The sequence below is a fragment of the Pelmatolapia mariae genome, linkage group LG14 (assembly GCF_036321145.2).
Source record: "Pelmatolapia mariae isolate MD_Pm_ZW linkage group LG14, Pm_UMD_F_2, whole genome shotgun sequence".
Classification (NCBI taxonomy): domain Eukaryota; kingdom Metazoa; phylum Chordata; class Actinopteri; order Cichliformes; family Cichlidae; genus Pelmatolapia; species Pelmatolapia mariae.
In genome coordinates, this window is record NC_086239.1 from 23,729,486 (window position 1) to 23,750,806 (window position 21,321).

General features: G+C 43.1%; 1 protein-coding gene across 1 annotated transcript; it reads left to right on the top strand.

Annotated features, from left to right (window-relative positions):
- The first annotated feature begins 1,925 nt into the window (after nucleotides 1-1,925).
- Nucleotides 1,926-19,694, top strand: capn12 (calpain 12). The gene is made up of 22 exons (XM_063493626.1): nucleotides 1,926-2,126; nucleotides 2,970-3,039; nucleotides 3,770-3,888; nucleotides 10,478-10,611; nucleotides 10,730-10,901; nucleotides 10,973-11,056; nucleotides 12,018-12,103; nucleotides 12,199-12,276; nucleotides 12,363-12,526; nucleotides 12,618-12,892; nucleotides 12,979-12,990; nucleotides 13,092-13,165; nucleotides 14,877-14,999; nucleotides 15,926-15,962; nucleotides 16,060-16,131; nucleotides 16,228-16,273; nucleotides 16,574-16,635; nucleotides 16,941-17,009; nucleotides 17,123-17,201; nucleotides 17,602-17,718; nucleotides 19,360-19,412; nucleotides 19,493-19,694. Exons 1-22 carry the CDS (start codon nucleotides 1,926-1,928, stop codon nucleotides 19,517-19,519), a joined length of 2,154 nt encoding a protein of 717 aa, XP_063349696.1. The 3' UTR covers nucleotides 19,520-19,694.
- The last annotated feature ends 1,627 nt before the right edge of the window (nucleotides 19,695-21,321 follow it).

Sequence of the window (21,321 nt, forward strand, 5' to 3'; positions counted from 1 at the left end):
GGCGGATATGTGTCGCTATTCTTCTTGTTTGTTTAGTCCCGGTCAGTCTCTCGTTTTCGGTGTAATCAGGCGTGTGATGGAAGGACTGCTGGAGACGCTTCAACAGCTTCCTGGAGGTGGATATTCACCTAAACTCGCTGAATGACAGCAGAGGGCTCGGGGAGGGTGGGGGTGTAGGAGACGTAATTGGATGTCCACTTCAGATTCAGAGGCCATATCACAAAAAGGGAGGCCAAACCAAAGCACCCCTGTCCGAAAACCGCTTAAAAGGGTCCATATGGGCGAGCAGCATCTCAAGACATTTAGGTCAGGATTTAAATTCAATTTTCTGTGAAGGAGGCTGGATTATTTTTGTTCCAACTCAGTTTCAGTGTCATAAAAGTTCCTCTAAAGGAAGATTTGTGCAGATAAAAGGCAAACATGTGATTATACATGGAAATGTCTCATATTTATGTTCTAGAAACAGGAGAAACATCACTTTGTTTGCTTCCTTGATCCCTCCTGGAGCACATCCTCCGGATGAATGGAGTAACAAGTCTGTCTTTTTTATGTGTTTGCATCAATGCATGAAGTCTTTAATTGACAGGGAGTTTTTACACTTTATATAAATCAGGATCAAAATCGGCTTTATTTTCTTTGTCTACACATATAACAGAACAGACAAACAGACAATGTGGACAACAGCATAAATAAGGAATAAATAAGGGATGATAACCGGTTACTATATATACAGTATAAATATATGTGCACTTTAATGTATTATGTTTAGTATATAGTTATGTACCACAAAACAGTAGGCCTATATACAGTATGCTTTGGTTCTTTAGCAGGTTTGGTGGCTGCGTACGTGCAGGCTGTGGAAAGAACTATAATATGGCCTTTTATACCCTTTTGTCGCCTTTAGTTTTAAATAAAAACAGTACAGTGCACGAAATAAAGCAGTGTCAAATTAAAGGAAAAGCCAACAGAAATCAATCAGCATGTGGCACCAGAGCAGCTTTGGGGCTCGCTCTTCATTCACCTCCGTGTCCCTGATCTCCACAGAAGATCACTCTTCCACGGGGATGTTCCCACATTTTTTGGTATTTGATGATGAAAGCGCTGTCTAACACGCGAGCATAAACTCTCCCACAAGCCCAAAGGTGATCAGCTGGGTTTTCATCCTGGAAGAAGCCACTACTGCCATCACAGCTGAAATGTTTCATCATGAGAGGAAGCAGCTCAGAGCTGCTGCAGATCTCCTCACTGCGAGGGGTCAAAGATCAGGGGTTTTCTTTTAATTTGCCACCCCTCTTATATATCGCGTTTAGAGAGCTTTCAGTGAGTAAATCAGCTGTCACTATGAGTCCCGCAGTGATCTGTGGTGTGTCGTCCACTGGAGTGCACTGCCACCTAGCGCTGACGTTGGAGAACTGACTGGGATTTTCTCGGCATGCATGCTGGCAAATCCAAACTTCCTTATTAGAGGTTTAAAATGATTTGCTGTTGGTGTTTTGGGTCTCGCTGGAAACAAGCTTCCTGCACGCACGCGAACATAAACGTGCTGCAGTCACAGTTCGGGATGTTTTACAGAAAGCAAACAAACTTTTAAAGATTTGAAGTTTCTTCATAGTTTTGAGTGAAGTTTTGTGGCACTTGCTGAGTCCCTGCACAGACAGCTGTATCCCTTTTCGCATCTGTCTGCACTCTCAGCACGATGGACAATAAACTCCAGAGATCAAAGGCGCCTCTGGCACCGTGTTATTACTCCGACTCCCGCACCGAAGGCCCCCCGGGCGCTCCGCATACCTTTCCAGGCTGGGCAGAGCCGGGGAGGCGCTCCAGCAGCCCTCGCCTGATCCGGTGGGTGTGCGCTTTTTCTTTTACTATATTTAAGCTCTCACATTTGGCATCTGATAGCATTTTTCAGCGCACCCACTGACACGATGGCGACCAACAAGGAGGCTCCTCTGGGCTCCACTGAGAACCCGATCAAGTTCAAGGACCAAGACTTTGAAACTCTCCAGGAAGAGTGTCTGAAGTCCGGCGTGTTGTTCTCTGATCCAACCTTTCCAGCGGAGCAGAAGTCCATCGGAACACCGGAAGACCCGGACCCTAAAAAGGCTATTCAATGGAAGAGACCCAAGGTGCGAAAGTTTGACCACTGACATGTTGTGCATGCGCATAAAGAGCCAGCGGTTTTGCAGAGGTTTAGGTGTTCGTGGGCTCATTTAGCATGATTCAAACAAAAACTCTGAAGTTAAAGAAAGTTTCTCTGTTTTTCAGGTATGTGTTTCTAAATGTTTCCCCCACATTCTGCACATGAGCTCTCAGCAGCGCTGATGTGGGTGTAGACAGATTTAACCAGGTGTGTCACAGGTGTGGAAAAACCTTGAGAAGGAGTTGAGAAAGAAAGAAGTGAGGGAGAACTGGAAAAGGTTCAAATCATCAAGAAAAGAGCCAAATGTCCATTTACATATCCTTAATCTAGTTTTATACTGACACCAAGTCACAAAGTAACCAAGTACATGAACAAAGATAAAAGGTTTAGACTTCAAAAGTAATTTAAAAATATATATATTTTTCAGGGAAATCCTTGTAAAATAGGGCCACATAAATGATTTTGTAAAATATCAGATAACTTAGTGTTTTTAATTAAAACGTTCTTAAATGGTCAATCATTGAAGTTATTCTTTATATTGTTTGTTCTTCTAAACATATCACCATCATCTTCCTCACAGAAATTAAGATTTGAGCACAAAAAAGAAATATCTGAAAAAACAATGTCCTGTCATAGCCACAATGAGTTTATGACAAAGTCGGAAACTCTCCAGTAGAATTAGTGTAAAAAAAAAAGAAAAAAGAATTAGTGTAGGAAACTCAAAGTTTAATGGCTTCTTAAAGAGGACGCGGGAATCGCAGGAGGTAAAACATTCATGGTCATAACAGCAGAGTTTGTAAATTGTGCTCTTTTTGTTCTGTTTCTGTAGGAAATCAGTAAGAACGCTGCATTTGTCGAGGACACCACTGCAACGACTGATATCTGTCAGGGCCAACTTGGTGAGTACATCTGGAAAAAAAAATCTTTTTATCTGCCAGCTGTTTATTATCAATCCCCAGGGATTGAGTGATGAAACCAGTCATGTTGAAATGTCTCAAACTGGGATTGCACAACACCCAGTTAAATGGATACAGGCGATTGAAGTAGCTGTACAACGGGGACCCACCGCTCAGAGGGACCAAAACATCTAATGTGCAGCCAGAGGGAAAAGAGTTGCGTCTCTTTGTGGTCTGCTGGGGGTTGTTACTCCATTGAGCTGCAGCTTTATTAGCCTGCAGCATCAGCTAAAATATGCGCTTTTCAGTCTGTTTCCAATTTTGATGAATTAGACGGCTGTTTTCTGCAAAACAGCAAACTCGTCGTCCACCTCTGGGATTTCTTCATTGATGATTTGTGTCGTCGGATGTGCGCGAGCATGTCACTGGCACAGATCAATTCCCCTCCTCCTCCGCCTGCCTCTGTCTCCATGTCTACGTTTTGGGTTTCCTTTGAAGCTAAATCTCAGTCTGTGTTTTTCCATGATTTACACAGATGCTAACAGTTACTGCAACATCTGCAACACAGAACAGATGTTGGCTGCTGGAGAAGAATGTGGTTGATTACGTGCGTGACAGAGAGCTGCCAGTCTACCTAACATGAATGCGGGAGACCGCCGCCCCTCTGAAATACTTAATAAATATAAAAAGTGATCACCTTTATACTCGTCACACTCTTCTTCTTGTTTATCAGGTGACTGCTGGCTGCTGGCTGCCCTGTCCTGTCTGACCGCGCACCCCTCGCTCTTTATGAAGGTGGTGCCACCAAACCAAAGCCTGAGCGACCGTTACGCAGGAATCTTTCATTTTAAGGTAAGAACAGACTCTCTTTAAGGCCTCCTGGTCTTTTTCTTACTGATGAGAAACACTGGAGCTCACTCTTTCCCCAAAAACAGCATCTATATTATCCTCAATGCAAATTGCCCCCACAGGGAGGCCTAATTGCCATGCTATTACAGGAGGCTAGCTTTCTTGGCCTGTGCAATTACCATCAGTAATGGGGGACATCGAAGGTCGATGTGGACTGTAAACCAGCATATACTGATTTAAGGTTTGACTCTCAGCATCCACTGGAGCACAAACTGGGCGTTACATCAGGAAGTTACAACAAAGTTGGCCGGGGACTTTAGTATAATCATGCAGAGGTTTCTCATGTCTGATCATAATGTTGAGCAAACACCATGCCCACAGACACAGCAACCAGGGAACCAGCAGGAAGAACATCATGTCAAAGAGGCCCAGATTAAATTTGGTTTATTGTGGCTGAACTTTTGTGAGCGCTGTGAAAGCACCCAAAGAAGAAAGCTAACTGCTCCCTAAGCAAAAGCCTTTGGTGATGCCTTATGTGTCAGGAGCATCAGAATAGCTGAGATGCATCTTTTCAAAACACTGTGTCTCTGTGGCGTTCAAACCTCAAATCCCCACGCCAAAAACTGGTCCACCCCAAGTATTAGGTCGCCCAAAACAAACAGACTAATATATTTTATGCAATTAAATGCCAAGAGGATCGCTATGAATTATACTTTGTGGAAGCCAAACAACCTCTGGTGAAGCTGATGGCAGGGCACAGAAGAGCTGCTCCATCAAGTCAGTACTCAACAGTCTGTTTACACCTGCAGGCCAGTGGCCACTCCTTCAGTGAGGGTGTGCACATACTGGAGAGAGGAACTGAGTGGTATTTACAGGCGTTAAACAACGGTCATGAAAATTTGCATATTAACAACCATGAAACTAACCTCACAGGCCATTGTTAGTCAGTGCTGCTGGTCATTACGTGTTTGTACTGGGAACTGAAGATGTTACTCAGATGACTGATGAAAAGTTTCTCTGAGTACAGGTGAACGTGGATTACTGCAGTTTTAAGTCATATTTAATACAACTGAAGCTCATTTTGTAAGTTATGGACACACATCGAGCAGAGTATGCTTTAGTATAACCCATCCATCTCCGTCCATCCATCTTCTTCCACTTATCCGGGGCCAGGTCGTGGGGGCAGCAGCCTAAGCAGAGAAGCCCAGACCTCCCTCTCCCCCAGCCACCTCCTCCAGCTTGTCCGGGGGAACACCAAGGCATTCCCAGGCCAGCCAAGAGATATAATCTCTCCAGCATGTCCTGGGTCTGCCCCGGGCCTCCTCCCGGTGGGACATGCCCAGAACACCTCACCCAGGTGGCGCCCAGTGGGCATCCTTGTCAGATGCTCCTTTCGATGTGGAGGAGCAGCGGCTCTACTCTGAGCCCCTCCCGGATGGCTGAACTTCTTAACCTACCTCTAAGGGAGAGTCCAGCCACCCTTCAGAGGAAGCTCATTTCTGCCGCTTGTATCCGCGATCTTGTTCTTTTGGTCACTACCCAACAAGCTCGTGACCATAGGTGAGGGTAGGGACGTAGATCGACCAGTAAATTGAGAGCATCGCTTTTACGCTCAGCTCTCTCTTCACCTCGATGGACCGGTACAGCATCCGCATCACTGCAGCCGCAGCACCAATCCGTCTGTCGATCTCCCGCTTCCTTTTCACGTCACTCGTGAACAAGACCCCGAGATACTTGAACTCCACCACTTGGGGCAGGAACTTGTCCCCGACCCGGAGTTGGCCGGGGACTTTAGTATAATCATGCAGAGGTTTCTCATGTCTGATCATAAAACAGCATGAGGGTAATCGAGCAGCTCAAAGTTGACAGGACTTAACAAATCATTAGGCAACAGTGAGTACGTCCATCTTTTGCATACAGCTTATGTTGTTGACAGCACAGATTTGACTTTACTTTTTAAATTTGACACTTGCAGATTTGCAGGCCCAGCGCTGTATCAAGTTGCTTTATTTGAAGACACGATCACACATTCAGCCAAATCTGGAGCCAAAAGTGTCCATTAAAGTGTTTCCCTGAGTTCTTTTATTAAATCATTACACACAAAAGCTGAGGTCATATTTCAGTATAGATGTACACAAAACACATCAGTCTGTGGCCCTCAAGCAAGTTCATCTGCTGGTAGTTCTTGCCAAAGTTTGTGGTCACATATCGTTTGGCACAACATAACATGAGACTAAAAGCTTTTTGTCTGGTCCTGCTTGAGCGCCTTTGAAGAGCCATTTATTCTGACGAATGTGAGGCCTGCACAAACATAATTATATTTGGACACCCCTTAAATTTAAGGACAAATTGCCTGAACTAATTTATATTTTATCTGATTTGGCTCTATCCTTTGAAAAGTTTTCTGTGAGTTGTCTTTTTGGTAAGCTGCTGTGCCACGGCTCTGGTATTTATTGAAGGCAGCTGAGACACGTATCAACTCATCCTGGAGTCATTTCTGCACAAAGGCCTCCCAGCTTGAGGGAGACAAACATAAACCCAAATCTTTATCAGCTCATTAGAACTGGTGATTCTTATCTGGAGAGTTCAACACTTACTCTCTGGCTCTAACTTGCTCAGGTCAATAAAATACCAACTTCATAGACACATGAATCTTGCAAAAGCAGACACATCGGGAAGTGATTGTTTTGGCTTGAAGCTCTGGACCTTTAGAGACTGCTGGGGAGAATGTGGCGTGACTGAACAAGCAGGACGGAAGGACTGGAAACTGATTCTGCTCTGTTAGAGTAATTGGAGAGCAGTTCAGACATGCAGGTAGTGACTCCCCCGGGACACCTGTACACACACACACACACACACACACACACACCAGCCATGAAAGACCAGTGTAAGCCTGCTTTCAGCTACTGTTGTGTACACACCGTTAACAGTATGGTACACACCTCGAGCCATGACCAGTAACGACCTGATGAGTTGTTGTTTTTAAATTCTCCTTTATAAACCTTTTGAAGCTTCACATCTGGACAGCCGATAAGTCCCCTGATTGTTTCTTGTTGATGTGAAGGCATAATATTAAATTATAGCATTAATTGAGGCAAGACGATCTTATCTACAGGCAACAACAACACAGCAGTTTAAAGTGCTTTCCATTACTTAATTTAATCATTAATCATTATTTTTTCTCTGTAACTGACGAAGGTCACGTTAATCGAAACGTTGTAAACAAATAAAAAGTAATGGTGAATGGGACAGTGTGCAGAGATTATACTATTTTTCTCCACAAAGATTTTTCTTCTCTCTATGCACCTGTTATTGATTCAGGTATGCTTAGTCTTCCTAAATTTGCTGCACGATTTAATTTAGTCGTTGCAACAGTTCAGAATAATCTTACACTGGTCTTTGGTCATCTCCTTTGTGTTTAAAGCAGTCTGCTCGGCTCACAGGGTTACTTGGACGTAAACTGACTGGTAGCTAACAAAAACTAAACTACTAACTGAAAGTTTCAGTTACTCATCGATTTTCTTCAGCCTGCTAATTCAGGGTATTGTGGGGAGCAGATCTTACATGTGTGAACGGCAGGGCGCCCTCAACAGGTCACCGACATATCACAAGGCTACCACAGAGAGGCAGACAAATATTCACGCCTACAGTTTTTCACTAGTTAACCTAACGTGCACGTTTTTTGACTCTGGGAGGAAACTGGAATAACCAAGGGAACATGGACAACACCCAAATTCTGGCCAGTGGATTGAAACCCATGACCTATTTGCTGTGAGACAACAGTGCTATTAACCACTGTACCACCACACTGCTTGCATTTTAGTTACCTGAAATACAAATTCAGATAAGACTGAAAGCTAACTGAATTACTAACCAATATGGTCATTAAAGTTAAAATTTAGACAAAACAGCCACCCAGATGAGACTGATGGTGCAAATGTTTGACAGAAAATGTGGTTTATCCCAGGTGAACATTTGTGAGAACTGGGAAAGCACCCAAAGAAGGAAACTGCTCTCTAACCAAAAACCTTAAAACCTTAAAATAATGATTTGATCTCTGGTTGTATTTGTAAGTCTGCTCACTCAGCGCTCCCCAACGTTTATTGCGCCACGGACCGGTTTATGTGCGACAATATTTTCCCGGATCGCCTTTAAAGTGTTGCGGATAACTACAACAAAATAAAACCAGTACAGGTACCACAAAAAAGAAGATTTATTCATAACACGGGAAAAGATGCAGGGAAACAGAGTTAACGATAAAAACGCTTAAAAAAATAGCAACAAAAACCAATAAAAACCATAAATTTCACACTCGAGCCTCAACTCTCGTGGTTCAGTACCAAATGACTCACGGACCGGGGGTTGGGGAACCGCTGCGCTCACTTACAAAAACATGAATAGTCTCTCATTTTTATGGTAGTTTCATTTTAATGGAGACAGATAGACTGTCATAAATTATAATAATGTATAATATAATATTATAAATTGATTTGCATGTCATTGAATCAAATAAGTATTTGATTCCCTACAACTCAACCAGAATTCTGGTTGCCTGACGGGCTAGCCTGCCTAAATCCTGCCTGACGGGGTGAAGATAAGCATGAAAAAGGTGGCTGTTCTGCCCCAAACTACATCGGCGGAGCTTGTTAATGATATGAAGGCAGTTGGATCACAGTCACTATGAGCACCATTGGTAACACACTATGCTGTAATGGACTAATTTTTAGAGACCAACAAGGTCCCCCTGCTCAAAAAGGCACATGTACAGTCACATCTTAAGTTTGCCAGTTAACTTCAAATTAGTCAGAGAAGTCCTTTGGACAAATCAACCTCTTGGCACCAACTCAACATGCCATGTTTGGAGAAAGAGAAATGCTGAGTATGACCCAAGGAACACCATCCCCACAGTCAAGCATAGAGGTGGGCACATTATGCTTTAGGGCTCTTTTTCTGCTAAGGCTACAGGATGACTTCACTGCACTGAGGGACCAATGGATTTGGCCATGTACCATAAAATCTTGGAGGAGAACCTTCCCTTAGCCAAAACACTGAACATAGGTTTTGGGTGGATTTTCCACCATGAAAGTGACTCAAAACCTACCGCAACAAAGGAGTGGAAAAAGAACAAGCACATTGAGGTAATGGAAAGGCCTAGCCAGTCTCCAGACTTTAACTTCTTATAGAAAACCTGTGGAGGGAGCTGAAGCTTCATGTCACCAAGCAGCAGCCAAGAAATCTAAAGGTTCTGCAAAGAGGTCTGGGTGAATGTCCCCTCTAAAATGTGGTGACCAAAGCTAGTGACCATTTACAAGAAACATCTTACCGCTGAGCTCACCAACAAGGATTTCTCTATCAAGTACTAAGTCATGTTTTGCTTTGATATCAAAGACTTGTTTAATTTAATGACATAAAAATAAATGAATAACTTTTATGTAATGTGTTTTGTGATATTTTGTCTCTCTCCATTAAAATGAAACTACCATAAAAATTGGACACTGTTCATTTCTTTTTATGTGAGCAAACTCTGCAATCAGATAATTATTTCCCCCACTGTATTACTGTGAGTCAGCTGCCTTCACAATATAATGTGTTTATATTGAAATCTCTGTTCTGAATGTATTAAATTTTGTACTGACAAATACCACCCATGTCATTTTAAAAGACCAAAGCTAATGCTAATGAAAGAAAAATCTACTCTCAGCTGCTCCCATGTTTACCAGGAGTCACCACAAAGGTTGGCTCAACATGTTTGCCTTGGCAGAGCTGCCCATCCAGACACCATAAATCCTGACACCACCCCAAATCTCTTTGGGGTGGTGTCAGGACAGGACTTTTTGCAAGTTAGCCAAACAGGTATCTACACTGTGGAGACATGCTAAGACTAGCGAAAATCAAGCTAAAGCTAAACATTTTTAAAACAATAAAACTAAACTGAAACAATTTTTATTTTGTTCTGCAAACTAACTGAAACTAAACTCAGAAGAATAAAAGTCAGTTTATCTCTCATTATTAAAATCAAAAGTTTCCAATATTCACACTTTATCTAGAAATACTGAGTCTGGGTCTAATGTGTCACCAGAAGTATCAAAGCTAACTTATCTGCTGAATATGATCACATTGCTTTGGAAATCTGAACTTTGCCAAGTTCTCTTTGTGAGGTTTGTTTACTGTTGCAAAAAGGTCAAACAAAACTGCAGAGCATGCATGTTGTTTGACCCAGAGGGACGGTAAGCCTAGAGTATTTACACAGACTAGTTTTCCATCTCAGAACACTGTGTAATAAAAAATAACTTGTACATCAACATGAGAGATTACATGGAGCCAGAACAGGGCAGTACGGAGCCTTTCACTCAGGGAGGTCAGCCTGATACAGACAAACTGCAGAGTCTAAAGGTGGGGGTGTTGTGCATCGCAAATAGTTTGTTTCTGCTGACCCCAGCTGGCCAAAAGAAATCAGTTGATTCTAATGTTCACATTCTCACTCAGTTTTCCTCCTCATTACAGTTCCTCCTGACTCATTACATCCTCTCCTCTCTTCTCACGTCTCCCTCTTCCTGTCGCCGTCTCTCTCTCCTTCCCTCCCTCTGTGCAGTTCTGGCAGTATGGTGAGTGGGTGGAGGTGGTTGTGGATGACAGGCTGCCAGTACGCGAAGGCCGTCTGCTCTTCAGCTACTCTCGCACCCGCAATGAGTTTTGGAGCGCCCTGGTGGAAAAGGCCTATGCCAAGTCAGTTTCCACAACCAGCATATGTTTCTGGGTTGTAATGTCTGAGATCACCCACTCCGTTTCTGTCTGTGTTATGTCGCTAACAGAGATAGCCACTTTTCTCACCTCCCATATGTAGGTTAATCGGATCTTACGGGAGCCTGAAGGGAGGCAACATTTCAGAGGGGATGGAGGACTTCACTGGAGGCATCGCCCGCTCGCTGGAGATCTCTTCTCGTACCCCTCGAGTCCTCTGGAGGTCCTTGGCTGCTGCTCTGTCCCGAGGGAGCCTGCTCAGCTGCTTCATCCAGGTACACGCAGCACCAAACTCCAGATGTTGACACTCACGCACGTGGATGTTAACCTGTGTTTGTCTTCACAGGCCAAGAGCGCCTCAGATATCGGCAAGGTGACAGGAGAGGGGCTGATAAAGGGCCATGCTTACGCCATAACTGACGCTGACAAGGTATCACGAAGATGAGTTTCATTAGTGAGCACAATTTTCACGCTATCTCACATTATATCATTTTATTCTAAGCTGATGACATTTATTGTGACAATAAATGTAATCTCATTTATATTTCATGTCTCCTTATTGTAATTTGACTGGATTTCATCCTATCTTGGAATGTAATTGACTCATAATCCGCTCTACTTTGATGGAATGTCGTCTAATCTTGCGTCAAATTAAAAAAAGATCAAGATGAACGAGAGCACTCAGAGAGCGCAACTACCTCCAAGGGCTAAACAAAAACTTTAATGTTTTATGATGTTTTTATTACAACATGCTGATGCTGGCGTCACTGTGACGTCGCAGGGCGTCGTATTGAAAACATAAAAAGGTTGTTGTACAGCTCTCTCCATGTCCTTTCATACGATATGTTACTCGATATGGTTTCTTGAAATTTTTTTCAAGGTCAACTTTGATCTTGGGTGCTAACAGTGAAGGTCGAACTCAAATGCTTAGCCAACCTTGGTATTCATGTCCCTCAAGGCCTAGAATATTGCGAAGTTTGAAGACGATCCTCCAAAATTGTGGGTAATATAACGTTTTTACTGATTTTCACCTAAATTAAATAACTCAAGCTGTTATTGGTATCTACCATCACACAAAATTTAAAAACGATATCTTGAAAACTGTGGATGCTAGACTGCTAACAGGCAGACAGACAAACAAATGGAACTGATTACAGAACAATCAACTTTATTGTAATTTAATGTCTGTCAGTCTACTATGATCTGTTCTTGTAAACAGACTAGTGCTTAACAGCACTTTCATAGTCTGATCATTTTTTCATGGAATTATATATTTTAAGACTTTTTCTCGAATCTTGATATAAATAACAACATAGTGAAAAATTATCCTTTCAAAATAAGACTTCATGTGTGTTTTATAAGCTTCTTTTTTGTTGTTGTTTAAATTTTAGTTGACGAAACCATCAGATGAGATTTTGCTGCTGAGGCTGAGAAACCCCTGGGGTTTTATCGAATATTGCGGACCCTGGAGTGACAAGTGAGTGTGCATGTTACACAAAGAGAGCACGCCCACTCGCAGTTTACAGAACATCCACGGATGTTGAGTTTGTCTCTGCGTGTGCGTGACTGCAGGGGGAAAGAGTGGGAGAACGTGGACCCGGCAGAGAAGGAAAGGATCGAGGTGAAATGCGTTGAAGACGGAGAGTTCTGGTAAGAAGAAGAAACATAAAACTTAAACCAGTGAATAAATCTCTTGCGGCTTTAAGAGCTCTGATGCGAGTAGCTGTCTCTGTTAGGATCAGTGCCGAGGACTTCTCCAACCTCTTTGATGTCGTGGAGCTCTGCAGCGTCAATCCAGACTCTTATGATGAAGAAAGCACACCTGCCAGCTGGGCCATCACCGAACACGAAGGCTGCTGGCTGCCGGGGAGTTCTGCTGGTGGTAGCCGCAAATATAACAGTACGGTTCAAATCTGGATCACTGTTCATTCAAGCTTTACTGGGATCCTTTCTGTTGCCAGATGTTGCTGTCTCTGCTTTTTTCCCCTCAGAAACATTCTGCAAAAATCCCCAGTATACGCTGGTCCTCAAAGAGAAGGACGAGAATGAGGATGAGGACGATGACGACGACGTGGGGGACGATGGCGAGGATGACGATGACGAAATGGAAGATCAGACTGTGACCCCAGATTTGAAGAAGAGACCCGAGAAGCAGAAGCAGAAGCAGAAAGTCAAACGTTGCACGGTGTTGGTGGAGCTGCTGCAGAAAAACCGAAGGCAGAGGGATAAACTCAACTTCCTCTACATCGCCTTTCACGTCTATAAGGTGCCATATTTATCCAGCTTTAACGTTTCAGCATCTTAACTCTTTTTCTTGACACACTCATGTGACTCATTCTTTGTTTTTTCCAGGTTCCTTCTGAGGTAAATATCTACCAATTATCAATTATTTATATAAAATCAAATTAACATGAGAACTATTTTCATTTCTGAGTAACTGTTTATTTTTTTCCATATAACTGCAGAACACTTGTCTGGACCGCAGCTTCTTTATGAAGAATCGCCCAGCGGGTCGTTCTGGGAAGTACAAAGCTCAAAGGTATAAGATGAAACATTTGAAGAGACTGCATGTTGCTCTTTAAAACACAAAGAGAGCTACGTATTCACACGATGATCCCAACAGCTGCACATCCTGATGCTGTGGTGAATGTGTGAGACACTTTTAGTCGTAATTTTGAGTAATACCTGAGCTAACTCTGAAGTAATTTTTTATGTAAGAGAATTTTGTCATCTTTTGCTGACTGAGAAACTTTGAACAGAAAAGAGATTTAAAAAAAACAAACCAGAAAATCAATCAGCCAGAGCGGCTATATTACACCTTTTTCTCATGGTGCCATTAAAATTTGAGTCTTATAGTACAGTCTGTATCATATACGTTGCTCAAAGGAACACTTGATTATCACAGTTAGTTACTGGTCTGTCCAGGAAACAGAACCCATTCCCTTTCACCTGCTTTGGAGCAAGTGAAAATGACAGCAGATGCACTGGAGAGGCAACAGGACAACATTCAAAATGACTTTGAAGGTGATAACCACTGCTCTCTCTTCATCCCTCCTGAGTGATTTTCTCCAGGTTTGCTTTTTGCTAGTGTCTTTGTCACGACTGGTAGCATGATACAGTACCTGCAGCGCATTCAGCTTGCACAGATACTCAATGATGGCACATCAAGAGTGTGGAGGAATACCAAAAGATGAGGAGAGACAGACATGTCCTCAGAAGGGCATCAACCAGCCCCGCAACTGGTATCTGCTTGATGGTGCAATGAGGAACAGTAGCACTACCAGAGTGCCTGTGCTCCAGACCAATTCACCAAAGAGGACCAAAACTGACAGGCCTCCCACCGGTGCCATGCCCTCTTCACATTGTGATATTTGTCATGGCACCTCCAGATTCGTGTCTCATACCTGGGCCAGTTGATCTGGACCGTCCTGGTCCTGACCCAGTCTGATCCAGTCCTCCCCGCTAATTCTTCACTCTACTACTAGGAGTAACCCTTGACACTCTTTTCTGTGGCTTCTGTCATATTTCAGGCCTGCTTATAGAACATAGTGACTGAGTGTGGTTGTCTCTGCCAGGTAGTTACATTTGGAAAAGCCTGAAAACTGTTGTGGTCAAACCACATCTTTATTTATTATATACTGAGGTGTTAAAACTTGTCATTAAGGCTACAAAGGAGGTTGTCAAATGCCACCTTTATGGGGGAAAGAGTTAAAGGAGGTCCGACCCTGATACTGCTCTTATGAAGTCTGTTTCTGACAGTTTGGTCAGGATGTGGGCATCCTGCTGGGGATAATTTTGTTGAGCTTCTGGTTGTCTTCACAAAAAGGAGTATATACTGGTACTGCTGCTGCCTTGATGTCGTTCTATGGTTCTTTCCAGCTCTCCTCATCTCTGAAATCTCCTCCATACTTGTGTGAGTGTGCTGGTAGAAACAGTAAATATGGATGTGCCATTCTGGAGAAGCTATGCGAAGCAGCTGCAGGTACAGTGACAGGAACGGGAGATGGTCTTGTTGTTGCCTCTCCAACAGACGCTGTGTGATTTCCAAAGCAGGTGAAATACATTCACAATGGTTTATGCTTCCCAAAATGGACCAACAGGGAAGTTTATCTGACTTCATCTTTTACTGTGATGATGGAGTGGTCGATCATCACCTTAATGTTTTTTAACAGGATATGTGTGACATGTTTTGTGCATAGAATCTTTTAGCTCATTTGTTAGAATCAGTAGACATGCTGTTTGTCCTGCAGAGGTGTGTGGAGAAAGATGCGTCTGGATCCAGGTACTTACGTCATTGTGGTATCCACCTACCGACCCAACATCCCTGGAGAGTTCTTCGTCCGCACTTTCTCCAAGATCGGAAACACTCTCGAGTAAGATGAAGGAAATTTAGCTTTCATTCCCCAAAAGATTCCAAAGCAAGGATAAAGAAAAACTTTCTGCATAGTCTGATGTCAGGAAACAGAAAAAAAAAACTACTTCTGATAGCATGTGTGAATTATTACCGCTGTGTGTGCGTCTCCCTGCGTCTGCACTCGTCATAGATATTCTGTCAAATTATAAACTCACTTCCCGAGGGCTCAGCTGCACGCCTGAATCACCTGCCGCAACACTCACACTGAACAGCACAGTCATAGTCACCCACACTCCCCTGTACCTATCAGAGGCTGAATTATATGTTATACTGATGTTAAATATAAAACACTGCAAGCAGCTTATAAAACAAGCTGGCACCATACCAATACCCTGTGAAAAAAAAGCTATTTTAGCCTGATGTAAATTAAACTGTGAAGTACTTGTAGTAATGCGCTGTTTTCTTGTACACCGCCTGATGTTAGAGGTTTTGGAGAAACATTTTATCCCATAACAAAAGACCAGCTCAAAAAAATAAAGTACTATGGCTGGTCATAGATTAGAGGCCTTGTGCAACCACACTGACGCATTCAGGTGTGTGTTTATGCAATTAAATCTGCACACGCTCAGTTAAAAAAACTGATGAAGTCTCCTGCAGGAGTATTGACAGTAGAGACCCCGAAGTCCAGGAATACCTATATTTTTATCAGGTTACATAAGATAATAACAGGCGTGCAGGCGCTTTGCAGTCATTATCCATTGTGAGTCATTTTTTGGCTTTCAACCAAGGAGAAATTAGACTGCAGGACCTCTAATTGTTATAGTATTGCTAGTGCTACTTAAGTAGCCTAAAGTATCTTAGTGTTTTACTGCAGTTATTTTTGTGCAAATGAGTCAGCCAGATTTTTTACAAGTACAACAATCTGACATGGCCTCTGTGTGCCAGGACTCAAGACTTTGCCTGCACCTCCAGCTTCTCACAAGTGAGTTCACAGACGTCTTCAGTACACATTACAGTACTAGATGCTAACAGGTGCTAAAAGCTGTAGTATGTTTATATTTGTTTTGTTTTTCTATCAGGTGATGAGCGCTCCTGTCTCCTCAGAGGATCAAGACAGAGTGGAGATGACTTTTGACAAGCAGGCTGGCCTAGTAAGAATCATGGCACTCAAACACTTCAGGCTCACAAAGTAAAGAAAGCTTTGAAGCTTTTTGTTAAACTGTTTCTCAACTGTGTCTTGCATGCAGGATGACAGGCTGAACGTCAAAGACATCATGAAGCTGTTTAACTCAGGTCAGAGCATCCACTGCTTTGCCAGAAGTCAGTTTTAGTAGCGTCTGTATTTATGTGTAATATCTACAGTGGCCACCAGATGGGAGCAAAGCAGCTCCTTCATAGGTTTGAACAGTGCAGCCACAGAGGTCGCCAGTCTAGACAGAGGCTCATACACAGTCAGATGAAGTAAATTGAACTCAGTTGAGTAATGAAAAGTGACGACACTTGTCCTCACCTTCACCTTTCCTCTGCTAAATCCAATTTAAACCCTTGTTTTCTCTCTCTGCATCAATCTGTGCCTTTCTTCCCTAATCACAGTTCTTGAGAAAGATTACCATCTGCCTTTGGAGACGTGCAGAGAGCTCATCTTTGGAGAGGATGTATCCTTTTGTCCTCAGTTTATTCTTTAACATCACTCGCATACCAGTCTTTTTGCTTGCGGTGCACTGCGATCCTTGCTGACACTGTCTGCACTGTAGGCACGTCCTCGTGTTCTTCACGTTACAGCTGCAGCTGTTAGAAACCAGACTGACCTTTGCTGGTTTCACGCTTCCTCGGGGCAGACGCTTGCTGACTTCTGCAGCTGAGTCATTGTTTCACCCTGCTGTTCACTATCACGCTCCTTCCTTATAACTTATCTCTCTGTCTTCTGTCCTGTTGAGATGTCCTTAAACTCTGCTGGCAGACTAAAGGGCGCTGCGCTCTCAGCCGTGAGCAAGCAGGAACCCTGCTGGCCAGTGTGCGCAATCTGCAGGTACAGCTCAGTCTGTGCGCACATGTGTGTGTGTGTGTGTGTGTGTGTGTGTGTGTGTGTGTGTGTGTGGATGAGAGTCATGTCAGTGTTACTGATGCTGCTCTCTTTTTCAGTCCATCTTTTCTCAGTTTGATGAGGATTCTTCTGGAAGCATGAGCCGCTTTGAACTCAGCTCAGCACTGCAGGCTGTTGGTATGCACACACACACACACACACACACACACACACACACACACACACACACACACACACACACACACACACACACACACACACACACACAATCTAATTGACATAAGGCTTTCCCTAGTTGTTTACTCTAACCCTAGCCCCTAGCCATCAAAAATGAATGTCTAACCCTTAGACTAAACCTAACCATAACCTAATTGTAACCCTGACACTAAAACTGCATTTTGAGCCTCAAAAATGCCTTCAAACTTGTGAGGACGGGCATTTTGTCCCCATAAGTGACTGTTGGTCACCACAAGTATAGTGACATGCCAATTTTCTGTCCTCAAAAAGATGTCTAAACATGTACACACACACACACACACAGTTTGGGTTTACACTTTCGCTCATCCCTGTTTTCCAGAATTCCAGTGCGATAACAAGGTGGTTGAGCTGCTGTCTGAGCGGTTCACATCTGGAGAGCTGGACATGCCCTTCCACGGCTTTGTGTCATGTGTCACCAGGCTCCGCAAGCTTTTTGGTAACACACACAAACACACACTTGTGTGTACATCTATCATCCATGTGTACTCTACTGTGCTAAGTTAGCGCATCCATTACTGTTATTGTGCACAACTAATGCAACTCAGTGCAATCAGGCATGTAGACACGGTCAAGATGACCTGCTGAAATCCAAACTGAGCATCAGAATGGGGGAAGATTTTTGCTGGTAGTGTATTTGAGAAACCGTTCATCTACCGAGAATTTCCAAAAAAAAACACCTCTAGGGTTTACAGAGAATGGTTCAAAAAAGGGAAAATATCCAGTGAGCAGCAGTTCCCTGCGTGAAAATACCTTGTTAATATAAGAGGTAAGATGAAAATGGACAGAGTGCTTCAAAATGATAGAACAGTAACTTAAATAACCACTTGTTACAATGAGGGTATGCAGAGGAGCATTTCTGAATGGACAACATTCAGAAAGCAGAAGACCACACTGAGAGCCCCTCTGTAAACTAAGGCTACAATTCTCACAGGCTCAACAAGGCTGGACAGAGGTTTGGAAAAATGTTGCCTGGCCTAATGCATCTTGATTTCTGCTGCAACTTTAAGATAGTATGGTCACAGTTTGGAGTAAACGACATGAAAGTATGGATCCATCCTGCATTATACAGGCTCTTGCTTATATATCAGAGCCACTGAGCCACGTTCTTCAATCACGATCACACTTTTTAGGCTGTAACGCCCAAACTCTGGATAAGCCCGTGAGGGTTATAAAAAAAACACCGAAAGCTCATTTTTGTAGGTTGGCTTTCACCCATTATTTTTGGCCTATTGCTCCTCTGCCTAATCACACAAGCCAAGGTGTGAAAACAGGTGTCAATCAGCCAAGGTTTTGGTTGAACGCGCTGTGAGACCTTGCTCCACCTTACCACATGACTAACTCAGAACAAATGATCCAAGATTTGAGTGGGCATTAAGGCGTCTGGGAAGGGATGTCAAAACTGGATTACAAATGGCAGACAGTTGGTGTTCTAAGCCACCCCCTCTCTTCAAAAAGGGTCGTTCACTCCTCTTTCTGCTGATGGTTGCTTTTAGAAGGATAACACATCATGTCATAAAGCTCAAATCATAGAGCACCTTTGGGATGCAATGGCCCAGGAGATTCACATCATGTATGTGCAGCCGACAAATATGCAGCAACTGTGTGATGCTATCATGTCAACATGGACCAAAATTTCTGAGAAATGTTTCCAGCACCTTGTTGAGTCCGGGCCATAAAAAAATTAAAGGGGTTGTCAAGGAAGAAGAGGTCCAACGTGGTAAAAGTAAAGTGTACCTAATGAAGTGTCCAGTAAAATAAGAATATCTTCTTTTTTATATATATATCAAGTGATGGTTCAATTAAGAAAAGCCCATTTTCCTTACAGTGTACCTCCACATGGCAATCATGCTTGTATAATGAAATAAGAGAGATTTTTTAATAAATTAAAAATTAATGAATTAGTTAAAAACAAAAAGAAAACATTAATAACAAGGTATCAGCTATCGTGCAAGATGCCCTGATGTAAGTAATGGTCTCAACTTGGCCGCCTCAGTGAAAACCGTCTGGCTCTGATGAGTCGAGTGTTGAGCTTCTGCAAATATATCACATGCGGTCATCTCCTCCCCTTTTCCCCCAGCTCTGTATGAATCTGAGACCAGCCAGGAGGTGAAAGACAGAGGGATCAACTCTGTGAGTATCAAACATGCTCGGTTATGCACTGACCCCGGACCTGAACAGGCTTTTCATTTTCTGCTCGTGTCAATCCACAGTGGCTGCTTCAGTTTCTGACAGTGTGACGGCGTTTCATGAAAAGCTGTTCCACACGGACCCCGATGAGCTACCGGAGAAATATGAGAGAAGCTGCTCTCGCTTGCTTGCTGTGCTGTTGTATTCTTGCATTCTTGCTTAACTGAGTAGTCCTACAATTTGTAATCAAATCCAGTTATGTTACTCCACATGTAATAAAAGCAGTTTTAGAACCGATATGTCCTCCGTGCTTTTGTCTTTTGCATCAAACAGCGACATAAAATGTTTTAAAAAGCTCTCAGGTCTCTCTTTCCGAACATAAAAGTGTCAAAATGATTTTGAAATGCCAAAAGAAAATATGTTTCTAATTCTTACAATTGAATTAAATGGTACAGATGACTTCAATTACCCACATGGTGAAAAGAAAAACACACTTCAACCCCAACACCTTACTCATCCACTCACACACAAGCGTACCCTGAGATATATGCACTTATTAACACACACACACACATTCAGAGCGAGTACTGCCTGCCCCACCGAGGGTGTGAGGGTGATGTCTCAGCTACACGCACCATCTCTATTCTTATCACACTGACGCCACGTACAGCGTCAACACACATTCGCCCCCTCCTCCACTACGTTCCCTCACTCCCTCCATCCATCCCTCACCCTTTCTCCACCCTCCTGTTCTCTCTAGTAAATGTCTGAGTCTCACAATCTGCATCCTCCTCCTCCTGCTGGTACATGCTGGCTGCTCTCACTCTCTCTCTCTCAAACACACACACACACACACAGGTGCGCACACACACATGCGCATGCAAGCGAGCAAATGTCCTTTCTACACATGCTGCTATTAATAGCCCCTGTACTCACACACCACCTCCTGTTCATCCTTAGGTGAGTACACACAGGTTGCCCTCGGCAACCGTCCATTTACATTGTGATAGAGAGAGGAGGAGACAAAAGCAAGGGAGAGGAGAGAGGCAGACAGGAAGGACCCATAGAGAGTGGTTCTTATGATTGCTCTCTGTGTACGGCCTCTTCTTCACAAACACCTACTTTATTCGGTTATTTATTTATTTTCCTGTTTTCAAACCGTGTGGCTTCCTCTTATCTGAGTGTTTTTATCCTGGAGAGGGTCTATAAAACAAGCAACAAGAAACAAAACTGATAGCGTGCAGCCAGGTTAGCAGCTTCTGGAGCCTGCAAAACGACATTGTGCTAACAGAAAGACGGTGTGTCATGTTGATGTTTTGCAGAAAAGTGAGAGAAAAACTTCATTTAGTTTGTAAAGAATGAACCAGGCAGAAGCTGATGGTTACTGAGTCCTTCAGCAGTACTGCATGTACCTGGGAATGGTTATATTTTTTGAGGTTTGGATTCTTATTTTCTATTATTTGCGTTTACTGTTTTGCGTATGAAAGCTTTGGCTTCCTGCTTTCAGTTTATTCTTCATGTGATTAATTCATTTTTATTATATTATATTGGTTTCCATCTTTGGTTATTCATACCACCCCAATTTTTCTTTGTATCATCTTAAATTTGAGTTTTCGTGTCCATTTTGTTTCCTGTTAAACTTTAATAGTTTTCTCTGGTGTCTTGTTGCAGTTTTGACTTCCTGTTTGTCTGACTCCCTCTTGTGATTAATCCCAACTCTGTCCCCGGCAGTCTCTGTCTTAGCGTCTGTCTGGCTCCCCTCATGTGCTGCATCGAGGTTAGATTTTCAGACTTTGCCTTCAGCCGAGTAAAAGTCTTGCTTCTTGTTATTTTGTCTACCTGAGTCCTGCATTCGGGTCCTCCTCACTTCACAGTTCATGACAAATTTCCTCTTAACTCTCATCCAGGATTT

Bases quoted from the DNA above. Each gene is read 5' to 3' on its own strand.
- capn12 (XM_063493626.1), top strand. From the start codon at position 1,926: ATGGCGACCAACAAGGAGGCTCCTCTGGGCTCCACTGAGAACCCGATC. The intron at 11,057-12,017 runs GTATCACGAAGA...TTTAAATTTTAG, and splicing joins CCATAACTGACGCTGACAAG to TTGACGAAACCATCAGATGA. The intron at 19,413-19,492 runs GTGAGTATCAAA...GTCAATCCACAG, and splicing joins AAGACAGAGGGATCAACTCT to TGGCTGCTTCAGTTTCTGAC.